General features: G+C 61.8%; 1 protein-coding gene across 1 annotated transcript; it reads right to left on the bottom strand.

The window, feature by feature from the left end:
* Positions 1 to 844: 844 nt before the first annotated feature.
* On the bottom strand, positions 845 to 16,575 carry PLEKHM2 (pleckstrin homology and RUN domain containing M2). The gene is made up of 20 exons (XM_077775579.1): positions 16,480 to 16,575; positions 15,912 to 16,018; positions 15,458 to 15,567; positions 14,832 to 14,931; positions 14,225 to 14,312; positions 13,244 to 13,430; positions 11,987 to 12,046; positions 8,542 to 8,770; positions 6,643 to 7,470; positions 6,117 to 6,186; positions 5,882 to 5,972; positions 5,492 to 5,556; positions 5,049 to 5,137; positions 4,383 to 4,515; positions 4,061 to 4,251; positions 3,583 to 3,648; positions 2,761 to 2,920; positions 2,293 to 2,472; positions 2,085 to 2,201; positions 845 to 1,879 (listed from the first exon to the last, which is right to left on the bottom strand). The coding sequence occupies exons 1-20, from the start codon at positions 16,573 to 16,575 to the stop codon at positions 1,745 to 1,747; spliced, it is 3,102 nt and encodes a 1,033-aa protein (XP_077631705.1). The 3' UTR covers positions 845 to 1,744.
* Positions 16,576 to 18,363: the final 1,788 nt, after the last annotated feature.

Below are 18,363 nucleotides of genomic sequence, written 5' to 3' on the forward strand. Positions count from 1 at the left end.
TCTAGCTCAGAGCCCGACGCTGGGCTCCATCTCACTACTGTGAGATCGTGACCTGAGCTGAAATCAAGAGTTGGCCACTTAATTGACTGAGCCACCCAGGTGCGCTGTACATGGCCCTCTGTGAGAAGGGATCTCACACCCCTGGGAATGGCTGTCAGGTGCTAGGCTGCTCAGACTGGGATCCGGCACCACCCTGTCCACCCTGGCCTCTGCCCTACCCCCCCACCCCGGCCCCAGGCAGCTCTCTCCCGCCATGGACACCCCATGTCGCCCAAGTTCCAAACAGAACCAGAGGCAGAGCCACCCTGCGTGCAAGCCCACCTCTACGGCCTCCACACCCACTGTTCCCAGCACCCACTCCTCTGCCCTCACGTGTGAGGACCCAGAAGTGGCAGCACTGAGGGCCTGAGAGCCCCAGATCACTGCCCTCTAACCCCGGCCTGAGCCTGGCAGGCATGGTGCCCTCGGGCCTGCGCCCAGCAGTCCGGGGACAGCTTGGACTCGCTTGGGTTTATCCCACGTGGCCGGCCCTCGCCCCCAGAGCTGGGGAGGCTGGGAAGGCTGGCTGTAGAGACAAGCTCCCGGCCAGGAGCAGTGGCCGTGGCTCCCCTGGCCACTGCAGGAAATAGAAGGGAGAGCAAAGGTCAGGCCAAGAAACCCTCAGGGCCTGAGCTCCAGAGAGTTCCATGGGAGCAGTGGGTGATCATGTTCCCAGTGTCAGCACAGAGCAGCTGAGGTCAGAGAACTGGGGAATGAATGAAGAATGAATGGCCAAGGGGCTTTGGGGGGGGGGGGCTGGAGATCTCCCTCCTCCATCCTGGTCATAAAGGGCCAGTGACAAGTCTTGGCAATATAACGTGTCTATTTTATTTAAAAAAACAAACAAACAAAACCCAGACCATCTGACCCCTTCCCCCAGCAGGCCCCTGACAGAACTCTCCGGAAGGGCCTGGCTCCAGCCAAGCAGGGGATAGTCAGCAGGCACCCACGGGGACGGCAGGCTGGTGGGCTCTGTTCCTCCCTGAGCCCTCCTCCCTCCCCTTTGCTCCCTGCAAACAGAGAAAGCTTGCTTCCTGGGGCCTCCTGGGGCCTCCTGGGGCCTCAGGCCGCTGCGGTTCAGGGAGAGACAGGGGCAGGGGGCCGTGGGGACATGCAGGGCCACTGGGCAGCCAGGGAGGGCCAACCCGGCCCCCGGCCCCTGCCCCCCACCGTGGGCCCTGGCAAGGCAGGCAGCAGTGAGCCGGGGCCGGAGTTAGTGTGGAGGAAACATGCACCGAGACCTTAGTGCCCGGCCTCCCTGTGCGGCCGGCTCAACGTTCAAAAATGAACAAGGCTGCCCGGGGCTCCGCCCTGCCCCCTCCCCCAGGAGAGGAAGAGGGGGCTGCTGCCTTCTCAGTGCTGCCGCTCCCCTCCGAGCTGATCCTATTCTCCCTGTCATCCTGAAGAGATGCAGTTACATCGGGATGTGCCGCATACACAGAGCCCATAGGGCTCAGACCCTCTGCCCCAGCCCTCTCTGGGCACCACTGGCTGGGCAGGGTGCCCGAGGGGGTGCGGGGCACCCACTCTGGACCCCTGGGAAGGGGAGAGACCCTGTCTCAAGCCCCGGTCGGCGGTTCTGTCCCCCACGGCAGGAGGGGGCTGTGGAACAGGGGTGGAAGCCGGGCCGAGCAGCATGACGACCCAGTGCGCGTGCCCCACCGTTCGCCTTTTCTGGCCCACCAGGGGGCCGGCCAGCCCGGCCTCAGCACCAGGGGTCCCGGGAGGCTCTGCCCCGGCACAAGCTGTCGCTCCTCTGCCAGGCGCTGTGGATGAGGCTTAGGGCGTCCTCGAACTTCTTGCTGGAGGCGTCCTGGGTGGCCTTGTGGGGGAGGTCCACCTGTGTGGGGGCGCGGAGGGGGCCTGTGAGGGCTGCGGCCCAGGGCCCCACTCTCCCTCCGAGCTAGGGGACCAAGAACGGGCAACGTGTCCCAGGCTCTGCTCGGCCGCGCTGGGGGGCAGAGCCTTGCCCTTTTGGTCCTGAATGTGACCCCCAGGCCCCTGGCTCCCGCCTCTGTGCTACAGGGCCCCGGGCAGCTCGGCACCTGGTAGATGGTTTTCCACCCGGAGCTCAGTGCAGACAGGAATCGGTCCAGTTCAGATGTGCAGCTTAAGTAGATGACCCAGGGGGGCAGGGCCTGCTGGCTGTCCTGGGAAAACTCCTGGGGAGAGTGGGTCCCCGGTGAGCAGACGCAGCGCTCCTTCCTCGGGGCCTGCCTCCACCCCACCCCCCCACCGCCCCGCCCAGCTCACCAGGACACAGTACTCCTTGCCGGGTTTGGTGGAGACGGCGCTGATGTCGGCCAGCCGGGCCGTGCCCAGGGAGCGGAAGAAGCTGGTCTGGCAGTCCTCATGGCACGTGAAGAGGCGGTCATCAGTAATCACTAGGCAGCAGGGGATGCAGGGGCTGGGGGTTACCCCCTGTGGGATGACCTGAAGGGCATGGGCAGAGGGGAGGGGAGAGACAAGCTGGAGCTTTCCAGGGGCGGCGGCACCAGAACTCGCCCCTCCAGGGGCCCAGCCAGCCCTTCGGCTCCCCCCTCCAGAGGTCAGAGGTGGGACCAGGGGTGACCGTGGGAGTGTCAGCCCATAGGTGGCCCGGAGCCCTAGGGTCCACCCCTGGGGTGTCTCCTGGAGGTCCCCGTCTCGGTCCTCACAGGCTGCTCTGTGAGTGCGTGTGGGTCTGCGGAAGGGACCCGGGGGTGCTGGATGGGGTCTCACCCCTTTGGACACAGCCTGGCAGAGATGCTGCATCCAGTCGGCCATCTCGGCCTCGCTGTCAGCGCTCAATTCCAGGCAGGGCCGGTCGGCGAGAATGACCTGGAAGGCGTGGGGCCGGTCCGTGGTGTTGGCTCTCCGACAGCCACCGCACTGCTCCCCCCTGGGCCAGAGGAGGAGGGGTGAAAGGGGGGCAAGGAGGCAGGGGGGGCTCAGGGCGTGCGGACATGGGTCCCAGGGGCCGGAGGACGCCGGAAGGTGGTGCGGACCCCTTTGGCTCCTGGGAGAGACTTAAAGCTGCCAGGCAGGCCCGGCTCTTTCTGTGTTAACAACTTCTCTCTCCAGAATTGCCAAGATCCTTCCAGATAGCTAAGCCTGGCCAGGCAAGGGGTGAGGATCCGCTCTTAGCTCTGTCCCTCTTGGCACCAGGGCACATTCATTCCCACAGCCTCTCCGGGTCCAGGTTTCCTCCAAGCACCTGTGTGTCCATCTTCCATCAAGTCAGGAGCCTCCCGGGGGAGGGACGGCCACCCCTGCCCGGGGAGACCCTTCCCTGCAAGGAGTTCCACCTGCTCCCTGATTGGACGCTGCCCCGCCTCCCCTTGCTTGGGGTCCTGTAGCCTCAGGGCTAGGTAGCCCCCCGGGCAGCGGTCAGGGGAAGGGGTGGGGCTGAGTGGGGGCAGGCCGAACGGATGGACACGAGGCGGGTCAGCTCAAGCCACGGAGAACAGGAGCCCTGGGTCCCAGGCTCAGACAGGGCCGCCACCTCCGGGCAGCGCCGCGGGGCCTCCCACCTGGCCAGCCCCCACCGCGGGGGGCACTCACCCCATGTTCACGGAGAGCAGAGGGGTGACATCAGTGCGGTCAGGATACTGGTAGAGGATCCCGTTGCTGCAGGGGCACAACAGGGCAGGGGTGAGGCGTGTCCTAAGGACTGAAGGCCAGGTGGGGCCCAGATCCCAGGGGTCCTGCAAGCTGGGGCCTTAAGCCCCAGAGGCCAAGGGGCCTGCCCTCCGTGGGAGGGAAGGTAGAGAAGGAACTGCAGAGGCATAGGAGGGTGTGCTGTCCCCTCAGCAGGCCTGGGGACCGTGAAAGCCTTGGCAGCAGCCTGCACGTGACATGCCCCAGGATCCTGGGGCCCCAGAGTTGGCCGGCTGTACACGGAAGCTCTCGTAGCCGGAGGGGAGTGTGCTCCCAAACCCTTGTGGGGCTGCAAGGAGGCCCCCGGGGGCTTCTCTGCCCGGTGGCCTGCTCTGTGGAGACCCCTGCTGAGGCCTGGGGCCAGCGCCGCGGGGGCTCCCACCTGAGCACCACGAAGCAAGTCTTCCAGTGCTCTTTGCCCAAGTACGAGGTGCCCGCCTTGTAATGCAGCATGCCTTCTTTGGTGATGGCGCCCTCAGGGGGGGAGCAGAGGCAGGGGACTGGACCCAGAGACTCGTCCAGGGGGTCCTCCCAGTGCACAAGCCCGTAGAAGCGCACAGTGACAGTGGTGGCCTGGGAGGGACGACAGACAGAGCGGTGAGGTCTGGGTACCGGGAATGGCCACCGAGAAAGCAAGGGCGTGCCCCAGGAGGACCCAGGGCTAGGACCCCCTCCCAGGTGGGTGATGGAGAGCTCCGACAGACATCTATTTGCCCTGCCTGGCCCCTGACCCCACGGTGCCGGCCCCCNTCCATGGTGGCATCGGTCAGGATGCTGGGGTACGGGGGTTCCCGGCAGCCTTTGATCATGGCGGACTTCAAAGAAGCCAAGAAGAACCTACGCGAGGGAGTGGGGTTTGCTGTCAGAGGCCTGGGGGACCCACACCCCTCTACTGGACAGGACCCCGACGTGGAGGCATCACAGGAAGCTCGGGGAGGGGCCTGGCTGGAACCAGAGCTCAGGGCAGCAGGTGGGGCAATGAGGGACGACCAGGGGAGGGGGTGCAGTGCAACGGAGGGGACCCAAGTCCCCGTAGTGACACGATCTTATCACGTGTACTTCCTGTACGAAAGCACGTGGTCCAGAAGCCGGGGCTCGGGTCTCTTTCCCGATGGGGAACTCATACCAGCCCCCTTCCTCTCTGCAGGCCACACAGGGTCTGGGGTCACCTGAGCTGATGACGGGAGCGTCAGTGTGCGCGTGCATTTCCCTGCCGGTGCCGCAGGGAACATAGCCGCTCTACTGTGTCCCACTCGTCACCCTCCTCCCCCGGGAGTGGGGCGTCCAGGCCAGGGCCACTCTCCAGTCCTACAGGAACGGGGAGGTGGGGTGTGTGTGGGGGGCAGATTGCGGGAGTAAGTGTCACTCACTCAGCCAGGGCCACGTCAGCCGTGTCCAGCAGAAACTGCTTCCTGCGGTTGGTGCACACCAGCTTCACCGTCTGCTGGTCGAGGCCCACCTGCCAGAAACACACCTTCACATGCACACGGGCTTGGCTGCTGCCTGCCGGAAGGGGCAGCCACAGCCAGGCCAGACCAAGGCCCGGTTGGGGAGGGAGCAGGCAGACCCTGGAATCGCCTCGAGGTAAAGCCCCAGAGGCCTGGGACCCTGGGCCGTGAGTTAGGGAGGGATGGGCAGAAATCTGGTGGCGACAGAGGCGTCCTCAGGCCGGGTTCTTATCCCTACAGCAGGTGCTGAAGCCGCTGTGAGAGGAGCTGACGCCCAGCCCCGGGGGCAGCAGGGCCGAGACAGGGACAGGCCTTGCTCTGAGCCCTGTCCTCCGGCCTGTGCCAACTTCAGAGCCTGCACTCACCGACACATAGTCAAGTTCATTGTAAGAAACGGCCTCTTCCACCAGGTATGGCTTCTCCGCGGCCCCTGAGAGAGGAGACCCCAATGCTTATAACTCTCAGTTGGCCTCTCTTCCCTCCCCCTGCCCCATTTCCTAAGACCTGGCCCCTCTGTCTCAGCGAGGACCCGTCCTCGTCCTGTGACCTGAGGTGATGGAGTAGGACAGTGACCCGGGCGTGCTCGTGGCAGGCAGGCCCCCGGGCTCGTCTTGGGGTGGAGTGGAGTGTTTTTGCCACCACACGCCAGGCAGCCGAGAGCCGGGGGCAGGGGACACGGAGGGAGGGAGGGGGTCAGTGTCATCCTCGACCCGCTCTCAGCAGCTGCCCTGGCCTAGCCCGGGGGCGGCGGGCACCTTTCCGGAGCAGGTAGACATAGCAGTCTGTGAGCAGCACGTACAGCAGCTGCAGGGTGCCCTCCATGTGCCCGGTGCTCATCTGGATCATCTGAGGGGCCGAGACGGGGGACGGTCGGCCAGGCGCCCGGGCTCCCGGCTCCCGCCCAGGGCGGCAGTGCAGTGCCCCCACCCCCTGCACAGGGCAGGGCGCTCCCCCTCCCCTCCTCCCCACCCCTGAGCTCCTGGGGCTCACTTTAAAGAGCTGCTCTTCGTTTTCTCGAAAGACGTGGATCATCAGCAGGAGTAAGTGATTGTTGTCTACCCTGTGAGAGGGACAAGCGCGGGGAGCGCGTCAGGCCAGGCGGGACAGGGCCAGCGCCATTGTGGCCGCTCTGCGCCTGCCCTCGAGCCAAAGTGAGGGAGGGGGTGGGGTGCCTGGGGGGCTCAGTCGGTTGAGTGTCTGACTTCGGCTCAGGTCATGGTCTCACGGTTGGTGAGTTCGAGCCCTGCATCAGGCTCTGTGCTGACAGCTCAGAGCCTGGAGCCCGCTTCCCTTTCTGTGTCTCCCTTTCTCTCTGCCCCTCCTCCACTCATGCTTTCTCTCTCTCTCTCAGAAATAAATAAATGTCAAAAATTTAAAAAACGAAGTGAGGGAGGGGAGACGTACACCTCGTCCCAGGTCCCCGCCCAGGCTAGTACTTCCGGGAGTTGTGCTCAGTACATCTGGAGGACCAGTGCCCACTGTCCCCTGCTGTGAGGGCCGGGGGCGCCTCGCTCACCTGAACTCTGCTGCGTGGGTCATGTCAGAAGGGCTCCCCTGCCCCTCGTCCACCCCTGAGTCCTCAGCGCTGCTCAGACACGGGCTGGGCTGGTCTTGCTTGAGCTGGCAGAGAGCCTCGTGGGTCGTGGGCTCGGGTTCGGGCCCAGGTCCGCCACCCACGGGGGTCAACTGCGTTTCTGGCTCCGGGGCCTCCCCCGGGGTGGCCTCTAGGGGCCCAGGCGCCTGCCCCTCTCGTCCCCCTCCTCCCTCTTCTTGGCCAGCAGCCGCAGGGCCACCAGGAACATGCAGCGGTTGGCCAGGCCCTGCAGGGTCATGGTTGCTGCCACCTGACGTAAGAGTGCTTGGACTCTCGACGGTAAAGCGGTAGAAGTCCATTGGGGCTGGAAGCCCCGCACTAAAGTCGCAAAATGGCGGCTTCTCCGGGGCATCCCCGGGAGAGCCGGTCCGAAAGGACTGCTCTGGGGACTGGACGTGGGAGCGCCAGGTGCTGGGGTCCAGCTGCCCGTTGAGCTGGTCGATGACCTTACTCAGGGGCTGCCCCAAGCGCTCCATGGAGGTGTCCTTCATTTCGGGGATGAGCAGGCCCATCTGGCCGGGCTCCGAGAGCTCGCTGCTCTCGGCTGTGCTGCTGGGCCCCTCTCCCTCCTCCTGGGGGGAAGTGAAGGTAGCGTCCGGTGAGGCCCGCCCAAGGCCTGGGCTGCTGACGAGGCTGTCGCCGTCGCCCCGCCTGGCGCAGCTGTCCTGGGTGGAGGAGGGGTGGAGTGGACTAGCTTCCTCATCCGATCTGGTCTTCTTCTTCTTGCCGGTTTTCTTCTTCTTGGTGACCCTGGGGCGGTAGCGATGGGGAGAGATTTACCATCTGGCGCCACGGGGCTGGGGAATTAGGTGGGCTGGGTCAGAAGAGGTGATTCTGGGTGTGTGACCTCTGAGGGCACAGCCAGGCGTCCCTGGTCGTGGGCAGTGCTGCCTGGGAGCCCCTAGGCCAGGGGGATGGAGCAGCTCAGGCCCTGAGGGATACACTGCCACCCCCCCCACCCCCCGGCTCCTGGCAGAGGCAGGGACCAGAGGAACCCCTGAGCACGTCCCGCGAATTCTAGCTGATGACACAGCGGAGCTAGCTGTGCTCTGGGGGACATCGGTCAGAGCGATGGCGCCTCTACCCAGCCCTCCCCTTGGGGTGTCCCCTTAGCTAACCTCACTTCCCGTGTCACCATGAATGATTCAACCAGGAAGGGACTCGAAGTCTTTTGGGCTCAAACTCCTTGGCAACAAGGTGGCTGGGACGGGCCTGGCAAGGCGACCCTGGGTCTGAACCGATGAAGCTACTTGGGACTTGAGCCGCCCTGCAGGTGGGACCCCTGACTCCCGTCACTGGGGAGCCAGGCCAGCAAGCCTCGGGGGGTAGGATACGCACATCTACTTGTCCAGGGCTGGGAGCCTCAGGGGCAGGAGCGAGGCCGGGCGGTCAGGGAGCCCAGTGTGTCACGCACTTCCTCTCTTCTACGTAGGCCCCTGTCGCTATGACGGGGCCCCTTTCCTTTCAAGGAGCCGTGCCGAACTAGAACCGGTACAGACCTCAGAAACGGGACAGTGACATCCAAGAACCCCCTGGAAGAATTCCAGTCTGAAGGTGCTTTCTGGCTCCGGACGGACCTGACAAATGCCCCGGCCGCCCAGGCGCGGCCCCAGACGCCAGCCACGGTCGTTGCCTGTGCCACGCCGTGTCTTCCGGGCTCGGGCCCTCTGGTCCTTCTTGCTCAAAGAACTACTGGGGAACCGCTTAGTCTCCAGGGAGATGCCCACCTGCCCCCCGGAGTTGGGCGTGGCTCCAGTTTGCGGGGACTAAAATGTGACGCGAGGAGAGGACGGGATGCTCTCGGGGCCCCTCCCCACTGACCTGATGACCTCGAGCTCCGTGCAGGCATCTGAGAGGTCGAGAGGGCGGGATTCCGCCTTCTCCTGGGACGAGGTGTGCACAGGGGTGGTGTCGGAGGAGGACACGGTCTCCGCCTGGTCCTCACTGAAGGGGTTGTGGCGCTGGGTGGGGCTCCTGGTGGAGGCCTTGCTGCTGGTCGGGTCCGAGGCGGTGGAGCGGGGCCCGCTGACAGTGTCTGTGAGGTCGCCATCTGGGAGAACAGGAGACAGGGGACGGCCCGTCAGACAGCGTCTGGGGACCCCAGGCCCCCCGGGCAGGCCTCACCCCACGAGGGAGGCGGGTGAGTTCCCCCCAGGGAAATCTGACCGGGGTGGCTCTGCTCTAGGATTTGAAGCCCTAGCCGGATAGGACAAGGGGCCTGTGCCTGAAGAGCGACCTGGACGGACACCACCACCACCTCCCCTGGGAGCCCTCAAGAGCTCCTAGCAATTTGGCCGAGTTCGAGTTAAGAGCCACAAAGTTAAACAGCCTCTAGGCTGAAGCCCTTTAGGACAGTGACCTTGATGCCTCAAGAGGGGGTGAGCCACAGACCTCTCAGGTTAGCCTCAGAGCCTTCCGTCAGAGGGTGCTAGGGGGGTACTGGGGAGCCCCTGCAGCACCACAGGCCACCGGCAGGGCTGAGATACCCAACGTCCTCCGAGGGGTGCCCCCCAGGGGCAGATAAAATGCAACCACGGCAGAGAGAATAGAGGGAGAGACGGGATCAGAGAAAATGAGGGGTGCAGGGTGGGGGCGGGGCTGCGGACAGGATGGGGAGTCCAGAGGGTGAGGAGCGCAGGGGAAGGGCAGGAGACGGACCCAGAGCACAGCAGACGGGCCGAGAGGCCAGATCGGGGCAACAAGGAGATGCAAAGGGGAGAAGGAAGGGGTGCCGAGTGGCTGCCCCCCAACAGCAGCCTCGCGGGCTCTTCAGCGGCTGCTCCTCTCCCCGACATCCTCTCCGCTCACTCCTGGAGTGGGGGTGGGGGAGGGGGGCGGACCAGGCACCCCTTTAAGGTGAGAGCTGGGAATTCTGTTTCACTCAAGCCTCAGCTTGCCTCCTGGTCCTTTCTGGGTCACCCTGACTCTGGGCTCTACCCCGGGGAGAAGGCGGGGTGGGGAGGGATGCGGACTCTCCGGGGAGGGGTTGGTTTCACTGTTCTCCCCCCCGCCCCCCAACCATCACCCCAGGTTACTGGAACGGGAGGGCCTCGAGCACACAGGGCCTTTATCTGGTGGCAGATGGGAGTCGCGCCAGCAGAAAAGTGAGGCCCAGCTGGCACAAGAGGCTGGGGGAGAGCTAATGGCACGGAGGGGGGACGTTCGCGCCCCATTTGCCAGCCTACGCACATCTCGTTGGCCATTATCTGCCCAGAGGCGACGCAGCAAACATGCTTCCTGTCCTCGGCCCCATCTGGAAGGGCTCGACCTGCTGTCGGCTGCCCGCTGGGTCCCCGATACCTTNTTTTAAAAAGGATAGTGTCTTTTAATGTGGACAAAAGCCGGGCCACAACCAATTGCCAGCCCTGCCGGCAAAACCCTAGCAACCCATGGGATTTCCCTCCGGTGTCCTGGCCCCCCCCCCGAGCCTTAGTCGTCAGGTGCAGAAAACCTCGCCCTTGGGTCTCAGAGAAGGATCCCGCAAGGCCCGATGTTCTTGTTCCAGCCCCCAAGACCTGCAGTTGTCCGTGGGAGCGGCTGAGGGGTGAGAGGCAGGCCACGGGCCGAGCCGGACGCCCACCAGTTCTGCAAGTGGGCCGAGGACCGTGGCAGGCCGCCCCAACACCCCCACTCCAGGGCCCAGACTTTGGAGCCGCCCCTGAATCCTGCTTCCCTCCAGGGGGAAGGAGAAGACACAGCTTCCCCGGGTGAGCTGCCGGAGGGGGTCAGGAGCTCAGGAGGTCAGTGGGGGGGACTAAGCTCACCCGGCCCCGGAGCCCAACCCGAGCAAGCAGCGCCACCGGGGCTGTTAGTTCTCAGGCCACAGGGAGCTCTCAAGGGCTGCAGAGGGAGGTCAGGCCCTGCTTGCCATGTGACTGCAACAGGCAGCAAGGAGCCGGGTCGGGAGGGGGTTAGTAGTTAGAGGGAGAGAGAAAAATAAAACAACGCCCAGCATGTGCACTGCAAGAAGAGAGGTTCAGAGGGGAAATGATGTTATGATGGAATTCTGGATTTCAGGCTGATCTATATCTTATTTCCCTCAAACTAAGCTATTTCATGTTCACGTTACTTTGGAAAAGATCATCTGTCACGCGTCACTCGGAGATTGCGGCCCTAATAACAGAGGGAGAGAGAGACACACACCTCTGCCTCCTGCCTGGGGTGAGTAGTCACACCCCCACCCAGGCCAGCCCCTGGCAGAAGTGGCTCACAGAGCGAGTGGCTCTTTAACAAGGCGGTGGGGGTGGGGGGTGGCTACGGCCTCAGATCTAAGGAGGAAGGGTTAACCCTCTCAGAAACATGCCCTGTGCTTTGAGAAATCATGCGAACGTGGGGCGGAGCTCCATGGAGTTCCAGAAGCCCAGAAGTGGAGTCATGGGCAGGAGAAAGCCCAAGTGTTGCTGCCACCTAGTGGACAGGTGGGGGGGGGCGGACAGATTCTATTTTAATCTGCCTTAAAACTTCAAAGAGAACCGCCCTCCCTGTAGGAAGTTTCAGCGGTGCCTGGGCTATTTCGCTCATTCGGTCCTCAGTCTCCTTCAACAGTGCCAGAGAGGATGCCATCAAGAAGACACTGGAGGTGGGGCGCCTGGGTGGCCCAGTTGCTTAAGCACCTGACTTTGGCTCAGGTCATGATCTCACGGTTTGTGGGTTCGAGCCCCATGTCAGGCTCTGTGCTGACAGCTCAGAGCCTGGAGCCTGTTTCAGATTCTGTGTCTCCCTCTCTCTCTCTGACTCTCCCCTGCTCACGCTGTCTCTCTCTTAGAAATAAAAAAAACATTTTTTAAAAAGTTAAAAAAAAAAAAAAGAATAGACTGGAGGAATCGAGTCCTCTGCCTTTATTTCTCGAAGCTTCCGACTCGAAGCTTCAACACAGGAGCACATCTGTGCCTAAAGGAGCTTATGAGCCACGGGTTCAAGCCGTGCTTTCCAGAACAAGTCCCGGCTCGCTGGGTCAGGCCACTAGCACCCACGAGGTGGCAGTTCCCTACACACATCTGGTGCTTCACCCGGCCGGGGACTCGGGAAGGGCGTCCACCTGGGGACTCCACGCGGCCGCTGCTAACGGCAGGAGTCCTGCGCTCAGAGAAGGGAATGGCCTAGGTCAAGTTCTCCTGCAGAATTCCATCTATTAGAACACCAAACTTGGCTTTATTATGATCACTGACGTTATTACAAATAATGAGCTGATTTTGAATCATGCAGCAAGCTTGGCACGGAAACGCAGCAAAACAGGAAGAGAGGGTAACAGCGGACTCTGTCCCACCTTCCCAGTCTGTGCTGGGTACGGACGGCACTGCTGGAAACACATCTCCAAAATCATAATCTATAAAAACGAGGGACAAAACTGAAGATTAGAAACGGGCAGTGGCAGGACAGGGAGGGTGGGGGCAACAGGGGGGGAGACACGGGGAGAAGACGAGAGAGGAAAAGGGTAAACGTTCCCTACTTTACCTAACGGCCTCGGGAAACTATTACGCTTCTCAGCTCTCAGCTCGGACACTGGCCCGCGAGCCTCCGACCCGCTAGGAAGGCCTCTGGGGACAATCCTTTCCCCAGAACTGGGCTCCGGCTGAGAAGAACGTGGGCTCCCCTGTACCTAATCCTCTTTTCCATCCCTGGCCTTCCTTCCGTCTGAGCCAAACATCAGACGGGAGGTGGGCTCCAGGGGACACACCTGCCGAGGACAGCCCGCTGCTCCCTCGGGGCCTGGCCCCTGGCTTCTCCGAGGCGGCCCATGAGCCCCGCCTTCCGCTTGGACAGAGTCCTGCTGACAAGTCTGAAAGTACTGCCCGAAGGCCAAGGCCTCAATGCTAACAGTTCTAGGGGCTGAGCTGTGCTGGGGTCCCCTTCCCTGGAGCTGGGGTGCAGTCAAGGATGAGCTCTGGTTCCCACACAGGATGAAGGTAGAGGAACGGCCAGTTTTAGAAACGAACACAGAGGTCTAAGGTTTGAAAGAAACCAGCCTGTTCCAGTAAGTTGCTGGATCGAGACAACAAATGGCCCTGCAGACGTGACAACAGTCTTTTCCGGTCTCCGATGGCGCGGGGACCTTCAGCCCCAACACGCTAGCAAGTGCAGAAAGGGGCTCATGAGAAATGGGGGCAAGTTTCCCCTAAATCTCGGACCCGGCTGGCTCTCTCGTCTCCTTCCAGGGGTTGCTCCGCCTCTGTCTGCCTAGCGCCACTCCCCAGGCAGGCACCACTCGCCCCTGCAATGGCAGGGAGAGTTTCCGGATCATGCAGCTGATCCCTCCTCGCGTAGAAAACCACCCCGGGTGTGTGGCGCTGGCCTTCTGGAGAAGAGTCTAACATTCCTAGGATCTCGTGTTGGCTTTTTGGGCCCAGCCTCAGCGTTTTAGCCACCGTGGAGACACAGAAAATTGAGATCCGGGACATGGCCGGCCCCGTGGAACCTCAACTCTCCCCCATGGGACCGCGGCTGGCCTGGAAAGACGCTGCCCAGCCAGGCACCCGCAGTGTCACTGCAGAGGCGCGGCTCCCGGGCCGCCCGGGGCGCTTACCCTCACTGGACGGGGCAATGGCGCTGTCATCCCACTCCAGGTTGGTGGAGGTGACGGAGTTGAAGGAGTTGAGGGACAGGCTGTCGGAGCCCTGCACGGAGCTGGGGAGCCGGTCCTCGAAGTCCAGCAGGTACTGAGGTTTGTAGTAGTCGGGCATGTAGGGGGCCAAGTCTAAGTAAGGGGCGTCCTGAGATGAGAGTGCAGAGGGCGGGCTTGGCGGCCGTGCGCAGACCGGCCCCCCCCAGGCCTCCCTGCTGGTCTTCCTTTGGGAGAGCAGTGGGCCTACGGCACTAAATTCAGAAATTAGCCACTAGAAGGAGTAGCGTGACTGGCTGCGGGGCCTAAAGCGATGAACGCGAGGCCAACAGAGATGACGGAACCCAACTCTGCCTGCCGCCCCCTCCCTGACCTCTTCCACCACGAGAGTCGCTCATTTTCTCCAGTTTCGCCCACTTTTCACTGGGCCGTCTATGCTGCTCGCATAGGGGTCTGGTGGGGTGACGGAGTCAGGATAGGGCAGCTGTGTGCTTACGAGCCAGGTCCAGAGCCCCTGGGGACCTTCCTCAGCCCCTGCTGGGCCAGTGTCCTGTTTCTCTAGTGCGTGACCCTGAGGGAGCCTGGGACGTGAGGAGCTGAGGACCCTTCTGGGATCCCGAGAGGCACAGGGCTGAATGTGCCTTGTGTTTCTCAAACATGAAAGGGTATATTGGCATGAAATACTCCAGGCAACAAGGCTTTTCTCCAAGTTTGGACAGACAGGCAGGGAGGGGTCACCGGACCGAGGAGTTCTGGCTTAGATAAGCCCAGATAGAACCGCCCACCCGGTTCCACTGTTCTGACCCTGAACCGACTTCCCCCTCTGTCCCCAAACACCAAATGTGTTGCTCAGTCACACCCCCCAGGTTCCCTGAGAGGGACCAGAAAAGTAAAACGGTGTGCCCACTCCGCCCACCCCGCCCGGCAAGAGCCAAGGTGTCTCACCAGATCCAAGTCGAATCGAATGAACTCCAGCCCAGACACCAAAGTCAGGAAGAGAGTCAGGTGATCATGGCTGCAGACCAGGGCATTCCTGTGAGAGGCAAGGAGCGGCGACACGCCGGTTACCAGCTTGGCCGCAGCTCACCACTAGCCGGCTGTGTTGAAATCTGACATGTGACATCCCCAATCCCTGGAGGGCACCCAGCTTGGGGGGCCTTCACCGCCGCCCCTTCCCAGCACTCTCCTGCTGGGGTTACAGCCCCACAGCACGCTCTGGCCAGGGTCCTCGGCTATGGGGCCGCAGCGCACGGCTCCTCTAGCTCTCTGCTGCTGCTTTCCATGGTTCCTGCAGCAACACAGCAAGGGCTGAGTGTTCTAGAAAGGTCTGAGGCCAGGGGAGAGGGGTGGGCAGAGGCGGAGCACCAGACGCCTGCCCAGACTCCTGGCAAAGCCATCAAGGCAAGGTGTCGAGGGCTCTTCGTCCCCAACTGACGTGTCCCCAGCACGCGACGCCAGGCTAGGCCTCTGACATGGCACGCCGTGGTGTCTGCGCGTGACGAGCGTCTTTGGGACAAGGTTCAAGGGAGCCGCAGGGCCGCATGAGACTCACTTGACATAGTACTTATGCAGCAGACCCAGGTTCTCCTGGAAGAGCCGCAGGTAGCTCTCCAGAGAGTTCTCGTTGAGCGCCAGGTACAGCCAGGCCCTGCCTGCAAACAAATGGCAGGCGTCACCAGAAGGCAGGCCATCAGGGTGCTGGCCCTTCTGGCCGTGAGCGGGGCGGGAAGGAGAGGAAGAGGAGCTGGGGCACCAAGCACCCCGAGAGCCTTCTGTCTCGCGGGAGGGCCGTTAGCCCCGACCTGCGTGGTCTCCTGGTCAGACCCTAGCTGGCAGCGGGCCAGGGAGCCCTGAGGACGAGCACAGGTCACGCAGTCCAGCTGCGCTGAGAAGTACGAGGACCGTGCACCCACCCCGCCGGCTAACGCCAGCTCAGGGAGAGAGGCGAGGGGCTCCCCCTTCCGGGCTGCGGATCAACAGTCCGCTTCTCCTCGGCACCGCATTGTCTTCCCCCGCCACCCGTGATGCCCCAACTAACTCCTACTCAGGGCGCTGGCGCCTGAACGTCCCGCTGCCGCTCGACACCGCGAGGGAATCAGCCGCCCAGGGCTGAGCCCGGGGCCACCCACGGGGAGGGTGGACATGGGCCCTTCCCAGCCTCACCCTGGTCCTACTCACTGCGCCCTAGGTTGGTGGCCACGTGCTGCAGCACCTCGATCTGTTTGATGGCTTCCCTCCGGGTGAAATGCACCACGAGCACCCAGTAGCCAGATGAGAGGTCTTGCAGTCTGAGGGAACAGGACAGGAGCGACCATGACCTAAGCGGGGCCACCGTGGCAAGCCGCGGTCACCCGGCCCGGCGGCCTTCGCGATGAGCCCCAGGCTGAAAGCGATGGGTTCCCAGCGGGGCCCACGGGCTTCACACCGGGGTCTCATCTGCTGTGCATTCTTCCCACAACCACACACGCCGGCTCAGAGGCGATTTACGAGGGCAACTGAGACGGCCTGCGGCCTGCGGCCAATCTCCTTCTGCCAAGAGACAGAAGGAATAAAGGGCAGCCAAGGCGAAGGACTTCTGTCTGGAGGCTCCCGGGTGCCCTGTGGTCTTCTCCGGAAAGACCCTCCAGCTCACCCGTACAGCAGGGCGTGGTCCAAGTGCTCACACAGGCGCTGCAGGACCTTGTCGTGGTTCCGGATGGCAGGGGTCTCGTCCTCACAGGCGGCGAAGTAGCTCTGCAACTGACAGAACAGATGGGCCCGGAGTGAGAAGCGGATAAAGGGAGGGGGGCTGTGGCAGAGAGCAGAGGAAACCAGTCCTGGGGCGCCTGGCTGGCTCGGGCGGTAGAGCGAGTGATGCTTGATCTCGGGGCTGTGGGTTTGAGCCCCACATTGGGTTAGGAGGCTACTTAACAATCAAATCTTAAAAAAAAAGAAAAGAAAAAGAAAAAGAGCAGGGCGCCTGGGTGGCTCAGTGAGTTGAGCATCTGACTCTTGACTTTGGCTCAAGTCATGATCTCAGGGTTTGTGAGTTCGAGCCCTGAGCTGGGCTCTGAGCTGACTCTGTCTCTCTCTGCCCTTCCCCCACTCATGCTCAGTCTCTCACAATAAACATTTTAAAAAATAATAATAAAAGAAAGAAAACCAGTCCAGTGATGTATCCGTGGTGACCAACAGAGAGGTCCACCTCAAACTGCCTGCACCAGCTGCTTGCCAGGCATCCAGAGGGCAAAGGCTGTGCCCTCAGGGCCCAGTCCCGAGAGTCGCTCTGCTAGGGCTTTGCACAATGCCAACTGCATGCTGGGAGGGATCCGCAGTCCATGTGTAGGTCTCACGTGGTACCAGGCTTCGAGCCAGGGCCAGGGCGCTATATCACTCCAGGGGCCCTGCATGCAGTCTTATCTCTATACATGTCCCCTCCCCGCTCCCCGAGTTGTGTGACACGGTGGCCCTTCTATAGTGGCCTCCTTGCCGGAGGCTGATGTGGGATACAGATTTGCCCGAGGAAACAGACAAGGTTGGATATGGGTCGAGGTATCATGTCAAGCCCTGCTTCAAGAAGGACCCTGGTTTCCGGGCTGGGGGTGGGGGTGCAAAAGGGTGGGGGGCAGCAGGGGAGACGAACTGCAGCAGTGAGCAGCGGCCGATGAAGGGAAGGGCGGCTTTCCCCGCGATGCTTGAACTGGATCCTCTGAAACCACCGTGAGGAGGCAAGGGAGCAGGTCTTTCCAACTTTGTTCTAGCCATACTCAGGTCTGCTGTTGGCCTTCTGACGGCCAGACGGGGGGCAGACACACGAATAGAACATGCGTCTCAGGTCTGGGCTCTTGGCACTGGACAAACGTGTTCTCAAGTGTTTTCTGGACGTGGTGGCAGAGACTGCAGCGGCAGCAAGAGACATCAACCACGCCAAGGAGCACGCGCTCCTGGCGAGAGGCCAACCATTCAGCCCCCATGACAAAAATAGCCTCTTTCCTGTGGCCCAGGGTGAGCCCAGCAGACCCGCTGGCCGGGGATAGACCCCAGTCCTGCGGAGGGGCTCCCCTCCTGAGCCCCCCTCCCCCCTCCCCCGCAGAGAGGCAGGCACCACAGTCCCGGGAGGAAGGGCTCCAGAACGGAAGGGAAAGGGCAGTGAGCTTGTGCAAGCTGCCCTGCTCCCTCCCGGCAATGGCTGGGGCTTGTCCCCCTCACTTCAGGATGGACAGCCACGCCGGTGTGCAGCCTTCTCTTTTTCTTTCTCCCCCCCCCCCAAACCCGAGCAAATCTGACATCAGGGAGTCTTTGACAGACGTTAGAGCTGGCAGAATCTTTCGAGATCTAGTGAACTCCCTCATTAAGGAAGCAAAATGAACATTTATTCATTTTCTTCATTATAAAAGTAGTCACACTGGGGCACCTGGTGGCTCAGTCGATTGAGCATCCTACCGGCTCAGGTCATGATCTCAGTTTGTGGGTTCGAGCCCCACGTCGGGCTCTGTGCTGACAGCTCAGAGCCTGGAGCCTGCTTCAGATTCTGTGTCTCCCTCTCTCTCTGACCCATCCCTGCTCACAGGTCTCTCTCAAAAATAAGTAAACATTAGGGGCGCCTGGGTGGCTTAGTCGGTTAAGCGTCCGACTTTCACTCAGGTCATGATCTCGCGGTTCGTGGGTTGGAGCCCCGCGTCGGGCTCTGTGCTGACAGCTCAGAGCCTGGAGCCTGCTTCAGATTCTGTGTCTCCCTCTCTCTCTGACCCTCCCCTGCTCACACTGTCTCTCCCTCTCTCTCCTAGAAATAAATAAAACATTTAAAAAAAAAAATAAGTAAACATTAAAAAAAAAAAACTTAAAAAAAGAAAAGAAGCCACACCAACCATAACGCTCAAAAGACATGAAAAACCTTTAACATTTTGTTTGCTTTGTTTATTTTTAAACAGAGATGGTGGCTAAAACCAGTAGAGGTTAAGTCCTTCACTGTAATTTTTAGCTAAGGAAGGGAGCCAGAGCTGGAGCTCAGACTCCCTTCTCGGGTCGAGAGACTTCGAAAACAATTATTCCGAAGACAACACTGGCTCACCCTAAAAACTCCAGCAACGTGGAGCGTGTAGAAA

The sequence above is a fragment of the Crocuta crocuta genome, unplaced genomic scaffold, assembly GCF_008692635.1.
Source record: "Crocuta crocuta isolate KB4526 unplaced genomic scaffold, BGI_CrCroc_1.0 scaffold127, whole genome shotgun sequence".
Lineage (NCBI taxonomy): Eukaryota > Metazoa > Chordata > Mammalia > Carnivora > Hyaenidae > Crocuta > Crocuta crocuta.